The following is a 20,189-nucleotide window of genomic DNA, read 5'->3' on the forward strand; positions in this document are numbered from 1 at the left end:
GTAGCAAGAATTGACACACAGTCAAAAACGTAATAGCAAGAAATTAATCTACACAACAAAAAGTTGTTTAGTAATCGCCAGTCACTACAGCAAACAAACTTTCAGGGATGCGAGCCAACACCAAAACAGAGATGAATCACTGGAGATGGCAACACTGTGAAGTTGGGAATGTGACCTTGAATCCGTCAATATTCAAATCCCACAGCCATTGGAGAGGTATGGATAAACCTTGTTCATACAACTTTTTATCCCACGGTGCACACCAAGTAAAGACCAAACCATGTCCAATAGTAAGCCGAATAAACCGTTTTTTCGGCAGTAACCTGTTTTTCTTGCTTCATTTTTCGTAAATAAAAAAAACACCAACTTAGAGCAGGGTATAGTTATAGAAACTATTTACACTGATTTAAAATACACAAAATTTATCAAGAATGTGGTTGCAAGAATAACTAAATTACATCCATGTGATTCAACAAAATAGGAGTATATACTTAAAAAATGTAGGTGGGTCTCAATAAAAGTATATACGGAAATTCAGTTTTGAATAGTCCTTTGCTTAAAACTTCAATATTCTCTCTCAAATACAAAAAATATTCAAATTTTATCTGTTATATAACCTGTATTTTCAGGAGTGATACTAGAGAATGTTCAAGGAAAACTAAGGACAAATTTTTTTTAACATGCTTAGATAATATTTTTTTAGGTAAAAAAAAAGAGACCAGACTAGAGTAAGGTCAAAATTTCCACTATCTTTGTACCGTCATTGTAAAACGACAATGTTAGCCCTAATAGGACCAAGCTCACATCAGGAGAAAATTAGCATACACTGAATGACTTAGGTATTAAAAAGCTGTACGTGGTATGTCACAATTTTATGACATGATGCTACTAGATAACAAATAATGCTCCAAAGCATGCAAGTCTATTAAAATGAAGTCCACCTGGGCTAAAATTAGTTGAGCATTACTCAAGTTTTTAGCAAGTGGTGTAAGACAGTATCAAGAGCAGGGGACCAAAAAGAGAGCTAATCATTGGACTGAAGTCTTTGTACATAGGTGGTACCAAATTAAACAAAAAAGAATTGAACAAAAAATTACCAAATTAAACAAAAAAGAACGAGGTCGAGGTCAAAGGCCAAGATCAAATCCGTTGATTTTTAATTAAAATCAAGTAGTTATCGACATCAAACCATGGTTTAATTGTAGAAAAAAACCAAAACAGATAGTCCGAGTAAGTGAGAGGCAAATCTGGCATAAGGCCTTCAAAGGATGGTATAAAAATGATGTAATTTCACTTGTTGACAGAAAAGTCATCCGTCCACGCATCATTCCTAGGGCAGAACTATGGCAGCTAGTCATAGAAGTAAGGGACGAAAGATCAGACTGATTTTAGGTTGACGCGTAACGGACTATGTCCACTGGACTTGTATGCAAAGATAAAAAATTAAAAACAGACTGAAAACCGACATTTTTTAATTTAAGTTCAAGTTTTTGCCACAGAGATGTTTTTTTTTGTCGAGCACATCCTTTATTATTCTTATTAAAACAGACACAGATGTCACCCGTTACCCCACGATCAGAAATTCCTTTACCAGAAACTGCAAACTCCATGGGTAACCTTCAGAATATTTACCAATGATTTCAACAGCAACAAGTTGGTCATTTAATTATTTAAAACATTACCGTAAAAAAATAAAATTGGATGTACTGGAGCGTACTAACTAAGCTTGAATTATCATTACAAACAGTAACGGCAATTTTGCTTAGCAATCACTACTGTTAAAAGAAGATGCACTTCTAGTTTTTATAACAAAAAATTATAAAACGTTCATAGAATATTAAATGTACTATTCATATACAAACACAGACCAACAAAATTTAGTACCTAACAAAGAAAAGGTTTATTAAAACTAAGAAACAAAATTTAGAAACGTATCTACATTTTTAGAATCGTTTGATGGAATTTGAGAAATTTTTGACATTTTTAGACGTCTTTAAACTCTTTCAACCGTGGCTTAGACGGCAACCATGATCCATCCCCACCCTATTTACGTTTTTTGACTCGAGAGATTCTTAGGGAGGCAGGGGGCTATAGTTTAAATATGAAACTATGCAACTCTACAACGTGCGTTTAGTGAAAGTGAAAACTGGTCTAAAATTAACTGTCCCCATACAAAGGGGAGCAACCCCTCCCTGGATATGCACCGTCTGAAGAGCTTCTAATGAAAAGTAGAAGAATTGTGCTTGTAGAAACAAGGACATTAACAATAAAATTTGTGTCTGTAAATTTGTGGAGTGGAAGCTTTCACAACCATATGCGTTTTAAAAAATTATGAAAACTTGGGAACCTAATTTTTAGTGAAAAAAATCTCCATATGGAGTTGTGTATTTTTAACATTTAGTGGGCGCCAAGTTTGAAAATACGGAACGTATTTGAAAAATCAGCAGAAAATCAGCTCATCAAGTTCAAGCCAATTGCATAAACAGGAAATAACGAGTGATTAACATTCTGGGGATCAGAAGACTGTTTATGTTGAGTATTTGCAAGCGAAAAGCACCGTGATAATTACGGAATTATTTTCTGCTTATTTTTGTTTTGTTTCACGGTTGAGCATGGCAAAACTTCGCTAAAAAACTTGTGCAGAGCTTTTTACGCAAATATTGTAGAAAAAAATAAAAGACAAACCATAGCAAATCCCACTTTTAGGCACAAATGGACCAAAGATGAAACCAGGGGGGCAAAAGATGTTTTATTTTGATTTCCTTAGTATGTTACAATTGGCTTTTGAGACATCAGGTACCTACAACAGCACATCCCCTCTACGGTAAATGTGCATACATACGATGCTCTATATAAATTACTAAAGTCTCAAATAAATGAAACCGGTGAAATGACAAAGTAATTATTTACTGATATTTTAATAAATATACTTATAAATAGTTAACTATTTATTTAACCATTCCTTCCATGTGAAGTGCCCGGGGGAAAAAAATATCATATTGAGGGCAGATGGGTCTTCACCTCTACTGGCAAACTTTTTTTACGGTCGAAAGAGCCACCATGCAGCAGCGTGTCCTAAGAAGCTGAGAAATTATCTACATAGTCTGTGAACAAGTTGAAACCGATAGACTATTTCAGAATAAAAACAAGATTAAGGTGTCTGATGACACAGATACTCCTCAATTATTAATGTAACCGTTAAAGTTGGGTTATCGCGCCCCCTATTTTTGAGTTCTTCCCAAACCTTTCTATTGCACCTTGCATATCTGCTGACCTTTTAGTTTACTACTATTTTTTTAAGGCAGTTACAGTAAATCAGTTCTAATTCTAATATTTGAGATCAAGTATAGAAATTCAGGTACTCTTGTATTATATGGGCCTTTACTAGGAAAACAGTCACGAAAAACCCGTTTTTGACGGGTTAACCGCTATAGAGTAATACAATGATAGCGTGGTTTGTTTTGCGTATACGATACTTAAACTATTGTTTTTTGGGGTTTCGGGGGGGGGAAGCTACCTAGGTTAGGTTAGGTTACGTATTTAATATATGCTATGTTTTACCCCCTACACCCCCCTAATGTGCAAATATATTGCTCAAATTTGTTTCTAAACTATTATATATTCATCCTATTCTATTTTATTTCATTAGCATTAACCAAACTTGACTTTTTAGAAAGGCCCATATAATGCAAGAGTATCGAAATTCATAACAAGGAATTTCACTATGATATGAGTAGATGAAAGGATTGGAAAATACATTACTATTTTCTCTAATTGCTATTCCAAGCTGCTACTCTGCGTTTTTGGTTTTCTTCTTTTTTATCGACCCCTTGCAATTTCTGGTTGTCGACGTTTAATAGTCTCAAACCTAAGTGCGATAATCAACCATGGTAATTGTAAAGCATTCTTTATTGTTGATAAGATAACTTTCTTCTGTAGGACAAAAACCAACAAAGAGAGATAAAACTGAATGAAAAAACAACAAACGAGACTGTGACCAGTAGAGTGAAAAGATGAAAGACTCAAACTTGACTTGACTTGCTTTATTTACTACTAATTACAAAATAAACTATATACAAGCAACCGCCCGGGGAAGGCTCAAAAAGCCTGATGAAAGACGGCTGCAATCCTCTAATTCTCAACCTTTTACAAATTTCATTTAAAAAAAAAAAAAAAAAAAAAAAAAAAAAAAAAAAAAAAAAAAGACCTGAACACTCTCTCAATTAAACAATAATACCAAAAACTATGAAAAAAAAAAAAAACTAAGACATTAATAATGACAATAATAATAAATTATCTCCCGATACCCAATAAATGTTTTTTTATTTTTACGTTAAACAAGGCAATTTGGTTAGCTTCCTAAACACCAATTTAAATATAAGTCCAGATAGCCGGAGCCAAGTATCAACTTCTAAAACCTGCACGTGTGGTGTCTCTATACTCAACCGTAAAATTTTCCGCCTCTCTAGTCACATACCTGTGGAGTGAACTATTTACGCGAAAAAAATTTGTAAAAACTGGAGGACATACATCATTCCAACATCTATAGGCAAAAATAGCAGCTTGGTAATCGCGAATCTGACCAATGTTAAGCACTTTTTTAAAACATGACGCGGTATCATTCGCATTTTCTATATAATTCCCAAGAAGACGTACTGTTTTATTTTGTAAAATCTGCACTCTTTTGAAATTTGCATAAAAATTGCTAGACCAAATGACACAACCATAAGAAATATAGGGCGAAACCATACTCTGATACAATCATAAAAGAACCGATAATGGTAAAAAAATCTTCAAACGACGCAAAATTCCCAGACCTCTAGCAACTTTAGCTGCAACAAGATCACTATGGTGCTTCCAAGACAAACTACAATCAAGCTGGAAGCCCAAGTAACGCACCTCATGCACCTGTGACAAAGGCTTACCATTAAAAAATATCTCTCCATCAACACTCGGAGGCTTACCAACTCTCCTAAACAACGCGGATATTTCGTCTGTATGTAAACTACGCGTCTTCAGCACATTAGATACTTGTTATTAGATACTTGTACACAAGGAAGAATTGGGTATAAGGAGCCCCTTCTTCTCTGAGAATGATCTGGAAGACTCTCCATACACAATATGAACAGTGGCCTAGATATAGGCCTTTTTTTGTGCTCCGCCTAAAAGAAACTCACTTAGGAATAAAGTGAACATACCACTCGATCCCTTTTTTTTGCCATTTTTGTTGGAAATGAATTTTATCCCCCCTCTCCCCCTATATATACCGATCCAGGGTATATATTTGCACATTCGGGGGGGGGGTTAAACTTACCTCTCATTTACATCATAAATAAACTTTACCCCCATCCCCTATTGTGCAAATATATACTCCGAATTGGTATATATAGGGTTGGGGTTAGAATTCGCTTCCGACAAAAATGATTATTATATTTAGAAAGAGCATAAAAAGGCATTGAGTGGTATGTTCACTTTATTCCTAAGTCAATAATATGAACTGCTGAAAATTTACCTTTTGTTTTACCTTAATTAAAACATTTTAAGGCTGATAATTATTACCTTGCATAATATTTGCAATTCTCGAACAGCGCCAGTTAGATTGCTTCCTGGAACTAACAACTTGCGTCGTCCGCCACTGTGCAAAGAATATATTCTGTCAACATTCATAAGGCAAATATCATAGGAAGACAACAGCTGATTGCGCTCCGTAATGCCATCCTGAAATACAGAATACACTCTAGCACAAACAAAGCCTTAACTATCTAAAATATCCATTCACAATGAACATTACCGAATATCTGTAGTAGCATTTAACAACGGGCACGGAAATTTCGATATAAGTGTTATAAGCTTGCAACACTTTGAGCCACAATTTTGCGTGCTACATTTTTATTTACCTGACCATTAAATAAAACTAAAAAAGATACGGGATAAGAACATCAACAAAAGGTTGAAGAGGAGAAGGCCCTGAAACGGTAAACCCTTTTTTGTGTTCCTTTTCCTCCGTTTAAAATTTGTCTCGAACTTAAATGTATTGTATCAGATTAACGACGATTATTGAATTCTAAGGTCCTTGCGTCGGTCCTATACTTTATTGCTACAGCTGAGAATTTTCATGCATAAGTACATTATACCAGGTTGTTATGGTCAATTGTCTATTTTAGGCAAGTTACCTTAATAAAAAGAATTAAAATAGCTGGTGGTTTTCTTCTAGAGACTGCACCATAGTTTGACGTGAAAATTTAAACTCATGAAAACTTTTCACTGTTCAATCAACCAGGGACGTGTCGTCCAATCTGGCAACAGTAGTTCCCGCCTCTTTGAACCAATAAAAATAATCCATCCCCCCAAAAAAAACAATTTGCCTCACCAATAGTCGTTTACTATACATATGTATAAATGGATAGTGCAGGAAAAAATTAGTCGAAATCAGAGGAACATATAACAAAAACTAAAAAAAAAGTCAATTTAGCGCATGCGTGAATTTAACCAAAGCTGTCCCTATGGAGTTATAGGCTTTAAACAATCATGCCAAACCTTGGCGGGCCCGAGTAAACTCACTTCAGAAGAGAAACCTATCATAACATATATAGAGCGTACGTGTCATGACACAAACATGAGATGAAGTTCCACTATAGTTAACCTGAAGCTCCCACCCCCACCCCCCAAAAAATGTCTTTATAAGTATGACAGTTCGGATTATGGCTAAAAAATCACTTTTCTATCTATACCGCCTCCCTGGAAAAGTCTCCTCCCCCCATAATCCCCCTATAAGGTACAGCGAACACTTATGGCACAGAGCATTAGGACACATATTTTATCGCAAAGATAACCATTTTTAGCCAAATCCTATTCAAAATCTATCAAATTATTTTTTTCAGCTTAAAGACTAAATTAGTCTTCCCAAGTAAAAAAAGAAAAAAAAAATGTTGCTAGTCTATCAATGAAACATTGACTATAATCTGCCGTGTTCTTTTAACATCCCATCATGTCTAGCAATACAACACCTGCCTAGAGCCAAGGAAGTCTGACATTCAGAGGAGCAAAAAAGTCAGAATGTTCATAACCAACCTCTAATCATGTTAAGACTTAGCCTCCCCATACAGCAGTAAATTCTGTGACTGAAAATTTTGACCATGAAAAATGGGCATAATTTCAAAGCCAGCCTCTTATTCTTTCAAAATTTGTCTCTTAACGCTTTACTCATCTTAAGCGTAAACCCGAACATTGATTGTTTTATATTAAATTCTATAGGCATCTAGATTTATTCATCTTATGCATTACGTATTTTGTGGCCACTTGCTATTATTTAGCTCTTATGTTCTTTTCTTAGACGATACCTCTGGAAGAGACGAACTCCCGATTCTCTAAACCACAAGGCACGAGCTTGTGGCTTTTGACCTGAAGCCCTTAAGACAAGTTTAGGAATTCATAATGGTGACCTGAAAATTGAAAATACACTTTTCAAAATCCTGGGTCGGGGGACAATTTTTTTTTTTTAATTTCTCAATGAAAATGCCACAAGAAAATATTTTCTAAAATCTAAGAGGGGTATAGAGGACCTAAGAATTGGCTGGTATAAATATACAAAAGGGTTGTTGGATAAATTAAAATGAAATTAAAGTTGTTTCAGCGAAAGAGATTGAAAAAAAGGCTTTCTTTTCACCGAGCTCGGTCTCCTTGTACTGAAGATAAATACCATAAAGCATTTTGACCCTATAATACTAGAAAATTTCTTCAGAAATAATTTGAATGAATACATATACTAATATATAAGTAATAGCATTCTTCATGCTCTAACACGAAAAGGAAGTCCTGGGTACCCCCCCCCCCCATATGGCTGGTAAATTATAATAAAGAACAGTAATGTGTCTCCTCTTTGAATGTTGTCAACTGTTGGTTAATCAGACTTGATCTATAAGGCTTCTGAAAAGGCCAATCAACATGGGTGAAAGATTTAATGGCAATCGTTTAATCAAACCATTGTTAATTTTGTATGTACTATAGATGGCACTTTTATTATTCATTAGATGGCGGTGTGGTAAGACAATAAATAAATGCTAGTATTCTTCTAGTCTGTTACAAATTTAAGTTCAAAGACCTGAGAGACAACAATAATGTTTAGCAATTTTAGATAATGCAGTGAAGTATTCGTGACTTCACTCATTATATTCATACGTACTAGATTTTTTTATATTTTGGGCCAGAGATTCAAGAACATAAAAGATTCCCCAAATGTACTTCCGAGGCAATTCAGCAAAAGGTAAAAAGCATGGGCGGGGCAGACTATCTTGGATACTAGCCAGTTAAAGCATGGAATTCAACCTGAGCTTATGAATATAGCCTATAGCAAACAATTTTAGACGCAAAAAAAAAACACCTCTTAAATCATATCTACATCAACTACTGATCTACATCTAACAAAAACACACACGTAATTCGTTAGTGTTATATGAAAACCGTTAATTCCATTTTTAGTAAAAATGAATTGTTAGCAGTCTTATTTAAAATTTGACCAAGTTGGTCAGACTCTCTTATTCTAAAATTACCAATAATTTGGATTAGGAGCTTCAGTCGTCAAATCAAAAAACTTGCTTTCTAAATTGAAAAAGTAAACTCAAGACATGAATATTTACAATAGAAAAATTTATAAGGAGGAAAATTACATTAAAACCCAGGTTCATTTTGCAGATTATTTACTCAGAAGATTAACTACTAGCCAAATGCATGACAAAGAAAGAGATCTGCTCTTTTATGAGCATCGGAAATCAATCGAATCTAATTGAACAATGGAGAAATATTCGCCTACCCCTCTGTATAATGTCACATGACTGTTTCCAACTAGTGATTGGCAGGGAGTTAGGGACGGTTTCCAGCTATGTATAATAAGACTTTTTAATAAAAAAAAACGTTTCTGCTAGAAATTTTTAATTTAAGAGAAAAAGTGCTTAACTTTTCAATTAGAACAACGTGGTTTGAGACACTATTTTTTTTAATTGACAAAGTTACTAATCTATACGTGAATATGCCAAAGTGTTTGCTTTTTTTAGATTGTATTTTATGTTAATACTATCATTTTCGACCCTTAAAAACGGCACTATAACTTTCAATTCCGAATAGAAAGAGGAATCTCCTAATTTATTCGTTGCTATGTCGGTCCTATGTTAGTTTCGGCATTTCGTCAAGTGTTCGTGCCTCTCTTTCTTTTTGTGTTCGTTACAGTGTATATTCCTGTGTTCATTGTTGTGTTTGTTTCTCTGTTCGATCCCATGTTCATGCCTCCCTCTATTTTGCTGCATTCCTTCACTCCCTCGTTCCAGTGTCTTTTCCTGTTTTTGTTCTTGTGAATCATCTCGTGTTCATTTCTCTTTTGTCAGTTTCAACAGGCCTTGACAGACATATGATGTTATACCAACTATTATCTATTTTGCCACGAAAAAAAATAGTTTGTTTATTAATAGTACCAAAAATACAGTTTTCAGTTTTCCCAATCACATTTGACCCTTCAAAAGAGCACTAGAACACTTCATTTACAATTGAATGAGCCCCACTGAGCATCCTAGGACAACCCTTTTGTGCAAAATGACGAGGAAAAACAAAAAAAAACTAGTTGCGACATCTTTGTTCTCTATGGATCGTTTTAATTGGTTTAGAAAGAATAAGAATTTGTAATCCTACTCGTCAAACTGCTAATTTTTTAATATCTACGTTGAAACTTCGGCTTCCAAAGCTTTCTAGTTAAGCCGGGTAGTCGGAATTTCAATTGGGTTTCCTCGCACCAAGGAATCTTTTCATAATAGCCTAAAAACAGCTCAAGAGTAACCAAAACTCTAAAAACAGAATTTTGATACCAAAAGATACATCAAAAGAATCGGATTTTTATGCTGATTTCAAATTTACAAGTTTCATTAAGTATTATTAAGGGGGGGGGGGGGATTGCGTGGGAGGATCTTTTCATGGAGGATGTTTTCATGGGGGAAGGGACATTTCTATGAAAGGGGCGCCGGATTTCCTAGCATTATTCAAGAACGATCAGAAAATGAATAAAAAAAACAAGGTTTTTCAACTGAAAGTAAGGAGCAATATTAAAACTTAGAACGAACAGAAATATTTACGCATATGAGGGGGTTTGCCCCCTATTCAATACCTCGGTCTTTACACTAAAGTTTTTTTGTACTTTCAAAAGAGCTACCTATTCTAATTAAACGGCGTTTGTGATTCAGGGGTCATTCTTAAAGAATCGGAACAAAATTTGAAATTTAGAGTAAAGAGCAAGGAATTGACTAGGGGCGAACCCCCTCATATAGCCTACGTAATAGTTTCTGTTCGTTTTAAGTTTTGATGTTGCTCCTTACTTTCAGTTGAAAAAACTTGTTTTTTTTAATTTAACATAACACATAACACAAACTAGTTAAGAACAAAACACATTGTCAATAATGGATGTGCTACCAAAAAAAATAGTTTCTGTCAAAAATCACATCTCATTTTAGTGCTAATAAAAGGTAAAGGATTCAGCAATAGACTTTACAGCCCCTACTAGCGGTGCTGATATCCATTTCTTGGCCCTTCATTCGCCAGGAAGTGCAATGAAGGGTGGAACCACCCATTCTGTGCTTTCACACACCCTTCCTCATTCCCTTCTCTAGATTTGTCCGGGTATCTTATTGGACCTAGGTCTTTTCCCTTTGTTTGGTCAGTTTTCGTACCTATCTTTGTTTTTGGGTTTTTTTGCTCCTTTTTTCCAGTATCTTTTACTGTTTTTATTCCTCTGTTCTTTCCTTTGTTCCTTCCTTACCCTGTTTTAAAATTATGAGGCGGTGACATTCCTCCAATAGGATTATTTACGTTTGTTTCAAGTTTAAACGGCACTATTAAAAAGTTACGTATGCTTTATCATAGTCAGCGCAATAGCATTACCTAAGTAAAGAGCGAACTAGGGTCTATGTGTTATTAAGCAAAAAAAAACAAGTTTTTCAACTGAAAGTCGGCTGGGCTGGTCGTGGGGGATATTAAACTAACTATAAGGAAATATTTCATGTCGCTACTACTACTGCTACTGCTACTCAAACTATGGTACGCGTACCCCTTGGGGGTACGCAAAAATTTTTAGGGGGTACGCGGCCGGCCAACAAAAAAAAAAAAACAACCCTTCAATTATAGTGTTGGCAATTTTATTTATATTTTAGCTACAGTTTACTTAGTACCGGTAACTGAGAAGGGATACCAAAAATGTTTTGTGGCTAGAAAGGGGTATAGTATCTAAATAAGTTTGAGAGCCACTGGCCTAGGGCATTGAGTTGAAACTTTTAGGGCATACTAAGGTTTATGTTAAACTAATCAAAAGGCAGTGTGCGCAGACTAGTACTACTGCAACTGGTACTACTAATACTACTACAACTGCTGCTACTACTGATACTACTACTACAACTGCTACTACTACTATGGCTACTGCTAATTCTAATACTGAAGCTAAGGGTATTAACGCGAAACATTTTTGTTCCTGATAGTCCTCAATTTAAGCATAGATAATAAAAAGTTAATTTCTCTCAAAATTAAGTGACTACATCTACTTGTGACTACTTTTATATGTTGAGGGGGATGTTGAACTAAATCGAAAGACACTATCTCGATCCAGGTTATCAAAAGGACGTAGCAGCTATATTCCAGGAACAGCTTAGAGTTTAGAGTATTAAGTTGGAACTTCCAGTTCATGTTGAGTGGGGTGTTAAACCAGGCAAAAGGTACTATATGCAAACTAATACTACTACTTCTACTGCTACTAGTAATACTACAGCTACTATTACTGCTACTATTGAACTAAATCAAAAACGTTTAGGTGCATCCAGGTTGTCAAAATGGCAGAGGGGGGATATCTTAGAACTGGAATAGGGTATAAAATAGAAACTTTCAATGAAAGTTTATGTTGCTTTAAAACTAAACCAAAAGGCACTATACGCACGCTGATTGTCAGTAGGGCCTCTGAACAATATCACAAGAACAACTGAGGGTATTAAGTTGAAACTTTCAGAACTACTACTATTACTACTTCTGATACTACTATTAAACTAAATTAAAAGGGTTGAAGTATATCCAGGTTATCAAAATAGCATAGATAAAAAGTATCAGGAACAGAAATATTATGCTTTATTTTTCAGGGATAGTTGAGGTGATGTCAACTAAATCAAAAGGTACTATGTGTACCAGATTGTAAAAGAGGCATATAGGCAATATCCCTCTAACAGCTAGGGGTTTTACGTTAAAAATTTAATAGCATGTTTTTAGGAATTTTGAACTAGGCCTAAATCAAAATAAACTATTTGCACAAAAGTTTGTCATAAGGCCTTTTTGAAAAACCTTAGGAACGGATAAAGGTATTAAGTTGAAGCTTTCAGGGTATGCTAAGGGGGATGTTTCATTAATCATGGATGTTAATAGGGCGTATCTGCAATACATCTGGAATGACTAAGGGCATTAAAGTGAAACTTTTAGGGGATGTTGGGGCGTATGTTGAATAAAAATCAAAACGCAGTACCGTGCGCTTTTTCTGTTTTTTTTTTCTTGTGAAAGCTTTTGTTTTAACGACTTTTGGATTTTCCAATATTTCCATTATTTTTTAATATCTTTTCTAAATCTATGATCTTACTCCAAGTTTTTATTTATCTTTTGTTCTTTACTAAATCCCTCCACTGGGGAATCTTTGGTATTGAATAAAAGGCAGTGCACTACTTGGACCAAAACTGTTCGCTTTTTCTCTCGTAGAAACTTGAACAATTTTAAACTATGCTTACGAGTACAAGTAGAGTACTTACCGTATCAGTGGCATCTTGGGGCGTAACAAAAGAGATCTTGAAATTAGTAATAAACAAATCACCACTGACACCATGCTTCCTCTCACAAAGCGGTGAGAATTTCAATACATGCGGGGCTAAAGCTATCACCGTTTCACCTTCAAGAGAATAAAATAATTTATTTGAATAAGATATTTAGTTACGCATCTTTTTATGGAGAAAATGCCTTAGTTAAAACACCGTAAAATTTTAACTATAGGTTTTTAGTTAAGGACAGATCCACTGGCACATTCATAATCTACTACATTCATAATCTATCTACTATATTTTTTCAGACACGGGCTAGCATTTAAAGGTAAAAACATATCCCACCGATTTTTCACGCTCTAAACCTAGTACATACATACTAGGACAACATAACCTAGTATCTACGACCGGAGGTAAACGGCGTGCTAAAAGACGGGAATAAAATGTACTTTAATAGGAAAACCTAGTGACAGAACGTTTGTTTTTCTTTTAAAAGCTCCCTCTTTTCTCTTATCTTGTCAAACCTATTGACAGAGCACCTTCATCTTTTTCTCTTTTCAAAAACAAATAAAATCTTTATTCTGAGACTTTCCCAAATACTTGCAAAATACAGATACTAGGATTTGATAGAGAACTTACAAGCAGAAGTTTGAAAATAGTATTGTAGTCAAAAACCATTCTTCTAGTTCTACTTTAAGGATGACATCATCCGAGTTAACCATTAACTGGTCGGTTGGGGTAAACAATTACCCCACGTACTTTTGTTTTTTTAGATTTTTCAATAACCCCTAGGACTACGCCATCGTGGTTCCGTGTAATCTTCAAACACCCAACGGATAATCTTTGGTGAGCCAGTCGATATAATGCGTCCATCCAGAAAGGAGGTTAGGGGGTAGTTTTTTTCCCTCACCCGACTACTTAGGTAACAAAAAAACTGGAAACCATCCCGGTCAAATATTTTGGAAAACGGTTGTTAGAGAGTCCGAATGGCTAACATTGAAAAGGGAGACTATTGTTGCACTACATCCATCATTTATCTATACCAATACTGAAGGTCTTGCAACCTTTTTAGTTGTAAATTTAGCGTTTCTGCTGTTCCAAAAGTATTTCTTGCCAAGAAATTGACTATTTCTTTCCTTCTTTCCCTTTCCCTTTCATTTCTTACTTTTCTAGGAAGTCAAGATGAGTAGCCACAAGAAACTAACTGAGGAAGAAGTCATGGATCTTCTTGAAAGAGAAGGAGATCTAGCTGATATAAAATATAAAGATAAAGATCGCGATAGGGATCACGATTTTCAGTTTGAAGGGGACGTCAAAGAAGATGTCATAGAAGGCGAAACTGGCGAAAAGGAAGACGTAGAAGCCCGACAATCTAGTTCTCTAGATGTACAGGAACCCCAGATCTCAAGTGCGTTCGACTAAGATGACGTTCCTCTTGAAAGGCGGCAGTAGAAGCCCGTGGGTATGTTTATCAGTAGGGATGGTAGAACGAAATGGTCTAAGCAGCCATCGCCAACTTCACGTACTCGGTCTTCCAATATAGTATCACAACTACCTGGCGTTCGAGGGCCATCCAGGGTAGGCTGTCCCGGGAACAACCTGGAACAACCTGTTCACTAAGGAAATGGTCAAGCAAATTGTGAAGCATACCAACGCAAAGACTGATCTTTGTTGAGCCAAGTACAAGCTCAATCAACTGGAAAAGAGTTCGTTTATAAAGTCTGCACACTACGTTGACATGAGAGCCTTTATCAGTCTGCTATACCTAGCCGAAGTGTTCAAATCCGGAAAAGATGCTTAAAGTCTCTTTGCAGCTGACGGAACCGACCGAGATATATTTAGAGCAACCATGAGTTTCAATAGGTTTCTGTTCATCAAGGGCTGCCTGTGCTTTGATGATTTTCAGAATCGACAACGTCAAGATCGTTTAGCTCCTATTAGAGATCTATTTAGTGCTTTGATTACAGAATGCAGCAAGAACGTCATTCCGTCTGAGTATTTGACAATCGACAAAATGCTCGTTACCTTCAGGGGTCGATGTGTATTCAGAATGTACATCCCTTCGAAGCCAGCCAAGAACAGCCTGAAAATACAGTCTCTAACTGATGCCCGCACCTACTGGTTATCCAATGCCTTCATATATTGTGGCAAAACCACCGACATGGTAGGCACACAGTCGATGTCCATTCCTATCTGCACCGCTTTGACTCTGGCTGTTCGGGTCTTGAACACAAAAAGAAACATAACCACGGACAACAGGTACACCTCGATTGTGTTGGTTGACGAGCTGAACAGACAGAATACTACCTATGTTGGAACTCTCAGGAAGGACAAGCGTGAGCTCCCAGCAGCGTTTCTTCCGCAAAGGGATCGTGAGCCTGGTTTCTCAATCTTCAGCTTTGCTCAGAAGAAGACTATTGTATGGTATGTGCCTAAGAAGAGCAAAGCAGTAGCTTTGATCTCTTTAATGCTGAACACAAACACGATAGATACAACCTCAGGCAAGCCGTAGATAGTTGAGTTTTACAACGCAAATAAAACTGGCGTTGACAGTTTAGATCAAAAATGTGACAACTGTACTACCAATCTTCTTTGCAATGCTTGATATTGCAGGCGTAAACAAAGGAGTACTTGTCAAAACAACAAGAAGTCAAGCAAAGGTGATCCAGCGCCGATAAATTCTCACAGAGTTGGGACTACCCCTTACGAGGCCTAATTTGATGGTTAGAGTATCCATCAACTCCCTTCCTCAAGAACTTCGAAAGTTAGCGTCCAATATTGTTGGAATTGAGTTTAAAGGTAGTTTAGACGCTGAGCTTTCACATTCTTGACGCAAAAATCAGTGCTGCAGTCTCGGTACTCGTTCAGCTGACCGGAAGACAAATAGAATCTGCAGCATCTGTAAAAAGGGGTGCTGCAAAGACCACCTCAACGAAGTTTGCAAGATTGTATCTAGATGATTCATTTTTATGTTATACATATTGTATTTGATTGTATTTGCTTCAAGCTAATTTACAAGTTCCTATCTGAAATAATTTTTATTTACAAGCGTTTTTAGTTATGGAGTAAATATTTATCCCACACGACCAGTTACGTAAAAAAAAAAAACAAAAAAAAAAAAAACACCGGACCAGTTAAGAGTTAACAAACCAGCAAATACGTCAGGGTTTTCTTCTCAGAAATGGTCAATTGGTGACAGAACAGGATAAGAAGGTGGGTCATTCCGGAACTCAAAGTCAAATGTCCCAGTTGTGTCAAGTGCTATTTGACATGAGATCTGGCAAAGTAAAGAACAATGTTGGCCCAATGTATTATTTATATTTTTTTCTTTTAGACCTGGGCACTTCGTATCAAAGGAGTTGTCATAAAAACTTCGGAAAGGGCTCATTCAATTTAAAATTGAAATGACTAGTGCCCTTTTTAATAGCCGAAAGTGATTGGAGGGCAACTAGCTCCCCTTCCACGCCCTCCATTTCCCCAAATACATCCAATCAAAATTTTGAGATAGCCATTTTGTTTAACGTAGTTGAAAAATCTGGAAAATATGCTTTTGAGGAGAACACTCCCTCCACATCCCTCAGGGCAAGGGTTGTAAGTTACGCCCTGGGGGCATATAAGGCTTTTACTGAAAGCGTTGTCGTAACTTCAAAAAGGGTTCATCCGATTGGAAATTGAAAGGACTAGTGCTACTTGACATAAAGGATCTGGTTTAGTTTCAAATAGAAGATCAATTGCCTTTGGCGAAGTCAGGAATACAGTAAGATGATTTCTCACGATCACGCTCTTAAGAATCAATAATGGAGCTAACGACACCTCGGTAGCACAGTATAGCAGCCTCTAAGTGATAATTAAAATGTATTATACCTCCTTGTAACCTTGTCGTAGCATAGTGAATTGAGGCTCTGTTTGGAAATACAGGGACCGATCACACAGTAAGGTTGGCCGACAGGCTTGCTACTTGCCCTGTAAAAAAGACCCAGTAACTGAAACGTCGATTCGACCTCCTACGCAAAGAAAGATCTTCATCATTTTCTATACCTCCTCGTTTCAGTACAATTGCGTATTTAATTCCTTAGACCATACTGCCTTTCTACTCCCAAATAAAACAAAATGAACTTCTAGTATTAGTGAAAAGAAAGACTTTTTTGCTATTTCCCACTGTCTTACTTGAAATATTACACCCGCTTTTCTATAATTTATTTTAATGAAACAATTGAGTATAAGGCTGAATAATTTATAAGACTTATAATTTATTTTAATTAAACAATTGAGTATAAGACTGAAGTTCTTATATAAGGATTTTCAAGAAACCGGGATAAGCTAAAACCAAAAAAAAACTTAAAAATTTAATAAAAATCGAAACAAGATTCGGGTCTTGAGTCTGAATTCACTGAAGAAAGATACAAGAGTTTATTTTTGTTTCTTTCTTCTGGCGATGACAGCCAGTTTTTGAATACGCGAACTTGTTGTTTTTTGAAAATCCTTCCCTAAGAACATGTTTCTTTTTTTTCTTGCTTTACAAATTTTCTTTTGACCTTTGATTTTTTTTTCTTTATTCGGCCTACGTACTCTTTTAATGTTTACTTGACTGATAAGCTATTTACAAGTTCATGGTTTTTGCTGTTTAATTTTTTTTTTCTTTTATTATTTCTGACTTAAATTTTTACTGTTCAATGTGAAGTATTTCTGAATTCGGCCAATGAACATACATGCGAAAGTTGGAAGTGAACGACGATTTATTTTGCCGAGGAGTTAGAGGCAGCGCTAAAAGGGCTAAAAAATAATAAGGGCTCAGGTGCTGATAATAGGATAAAAGAGCTATGAAAAATGGCGGTTGCAAAACTAACGATAAATTATAGGGGATTATGGGTATGATTCTTGAAAAAAGAGGAAGTGTCTTATTGTTTTAGTAAAACTTTAATTAAAACACTTTAACATAAATGTGCTACGAGTGAGTGTATTAGTTTTAGAGGCATTAGCTTGGTTTCTGTAGGAAGCAAATTATTTAGCACCATCATTCTGTCCATTTCAACGAAAGCTCTTTACTTAATAATGACCTTGGAATCCAAAAAATTGTTTTCGAATGGGAACAAAGTAATTTGAAGTAGTCCATAAAAAAGACCTGGCTTGAACTATTATGAACTGTTCATGGAATCAAACTAACAGTTATAAAGTATTGCATAAGTTCACATTAGCTATTAGGCTTGTAGTCAGGTGATTCTCTTCTGGGGAGGGATAGGTGCTTCAAATGTATCAATCAGACTGGATTGAGTTAAATGAGCCACTGATCTCCCTTCATTTGGAATAATATATGCATATCAATGAATATAGGATAAAGCAACGAGTTCCTTTTAATGAATGAATATAGGATGAAGCAGGGGCTTCGTTTTGAAAATTAAAACGAACATGAAGTATCCAATATACCAATGAGTTGTTCCCTTCAATCTTACAGCTCTGTACACTAAAGCTTGACTTACTGCTCCACTACTTTAAGAGCGAATGCTCTAACACAAAACCAGTGGGAATCTTTCCATAATGTAGAGAGTGAAATGCCTTGTTGTTACGAATTTGCTCTAATTCAAATTTGTTAGTTAAAATGTTTCTAAAGTTAATCGATAAATAAAACAGCTGTAATTAACAAATGACTATATTTGCTGAGTGGGCAGCTCCTGCCCCCTCAGCAAATGTGGGGTTGAGGGGGCAGCTCCCTTATGCATATTACGGTGAAAGTCCAAAATCTAGGTAATGTCGAGATTCACCGGGGGGTGTTCGAAATTCCTTTTTCTCTGCTTCGATTCAATTAGCTTTGCAAGTCAGCCTTTTCAATCTTAGGCAACCTATGATGGTAAAAGTTAAAGTTAGGTTAGATTATGTCAATTTAGATTAGGTTAACTTTTGTTCTAAATATCAGAAATGGGTTAAAAACCTAACTCAAGGTAACCTAAACCAACCTAACCTCGTCTAACCAAACCTAATCTAATCTAACCTCCCATCATCAAAACTTGCATTAAATTGAAAAAATTGACTGGCAATGGTGACTAAATCCAAGGAGAAAAAAAAGGTATTCGGACATTCACCAGTGAATTTCGACATTAACCAATTTGCGGGCATTCACCGTAACATACACACACATTTTATGTTCGTTTCAAGTTCCAATGTCAGAAAAAGCTTGTCTTTTTATCTGATTTTAATAGGAGATAGCTTGAACAAAAAAAAAACAATTTTTTTTTTAGTTTTAGCGTAACTTCCGAGAAATAATAATGCAAGTGCTCTTTTAATTTCAATTAAATAGCTTTATATAGGCTCTTTTGTAATTTTTTTAGTTGTTTGGATTGGTATGAAGACGCTTTCGCATAATCTTATCACAGGAATCAAATTCCGAGCGCTGCAGTGCGTTGCTGCAGCAGAGTACTGCTCAGGTGCAAATATATTTGCACATTAGGGGGTGGGGGTAAAGTATAGCATATACTAAATACGTATCCTAACCTAACCTAGGTTCCCTTTTTTTTGCCCCTTTAACACCAAAAAACTAAAGTTGAAATAGTTTCCACAGAGTGAGCAACACCTCACTAGTCAGCGGAAACTCGGTTTTGAATACCATCTTTGAAATGGGGTGCAGGGTTGCCACCGGTGACACTTTAGTGTCACTTTTGACACTTTTTTTAAAAAATAGCACTTTGAGGGACACCTGACACTATTAGGACACTTTTTAGCAAAAGTGGCACTTTTTTTGCTAAGTAGCACTATTTTACAAAAAAAGAATTTTTTTCAGACAAAAAACCGGAAGGAAAACTGTTAAAACTGTCAGTTAAGATTCTTATCCTAACTCCGCGCTCAGCCTTTATTGGATGCAAGAATCTTTCTGTGCGGTGAAAAACATAAACGTGTTTATCTCTATCTGTGTGTGATAAATTTTTATATTCTTATTCTTATCACTGATAAGAGAAGATCATCCAGTGATCTTCGGTACGAAATACTTGGCAATGAAGAGAACAGAGATAGACATTTAACTGCGATGTGGTGGAGAAGCCTTCAGTTGTTTAGTTCAACTATTTTCTGTTGTTGCAATAATTTGTAGGCTCATAGACTATAAGTCAGTCAAGCAGTTTGCAATTCTTGAGTGGGTCCGAATTCAATTTTTATGTTTTATTAGTTGAGGGTTGACTACAATTCAAAGAAGAAAAGAGCAAGAAAAGAAGAAAAGAGCAAGAGTGTATTTTTGCGCCACTATGTTAATAGCTGTTACTATGTTAACCAGTCACTGGGCCAGTGACTGCATAACTTTGCGCATCTTTTCATCGATTTCCGTGACTGGAGCTCTTGAAGCCCAGTGACTGAAAAGCTCACTGGTGACATTACACATCGACTCAGCAA

General features: G+C 35.9%; 1 protein-coding gene and 1 pseudogene across 2 annotated transcripts in view; one reads left to right on the plus strand and one right to left on the minus strand.

The window, feature by feature from the left end:
• LOC148943669 (myotubularin-related protein 10) overlaps positions 1-20,189 on the minus strand; it is a 108,230-nt gene that overhangs the window by 70,115 nt on the left and 17,926 nt on the right. The window contains exons 3-5 of one of the 2 annotated variants that reach the window (XM_089100965.1): positions 16,680-16,778; positions 12,810-12,946; positions 5,560-5,718 (exon numbers count right to left, since the gene is read on the minus strand). In XM_089100965.1, coding sequence (XP_088957091.1) covers positions 5,560-5,667 — 108 coding nt within the window. In that variant the 5' untranslated portion in view covers positions 5,668-5,718; positions 12,810-12,946; positions 16,680-16,778. The remainder of the gene's footprint in view (positions 1-5,559; positions 5,719-12,809; positions 12,947-16,679; positions 16,779-20,189) is intronic. The other variant, XM_089100964.1, reaches the window with a different exon arrangement.
• Positions 14,034-14,358, plus strand: LOC148943670 (uncharacterized; annotated as a pseudogene).

This window comes from Artemia sp. Qi Xiang Cuo, chromosome 15 (assembly GCF_049724085.1).
Source record: "Artemia sp. Qi Xiang Cuo chromosome 15, ASM4972408v1, whole genome shotgun sequence".
Taxonomy (NCBI): Eukaryota; Metazoa; Arthropoda; class Branchiopoda; order Anostraca; family Artemiidae; genus Artemia; species Artemia sp. Qi Xiang Cuo.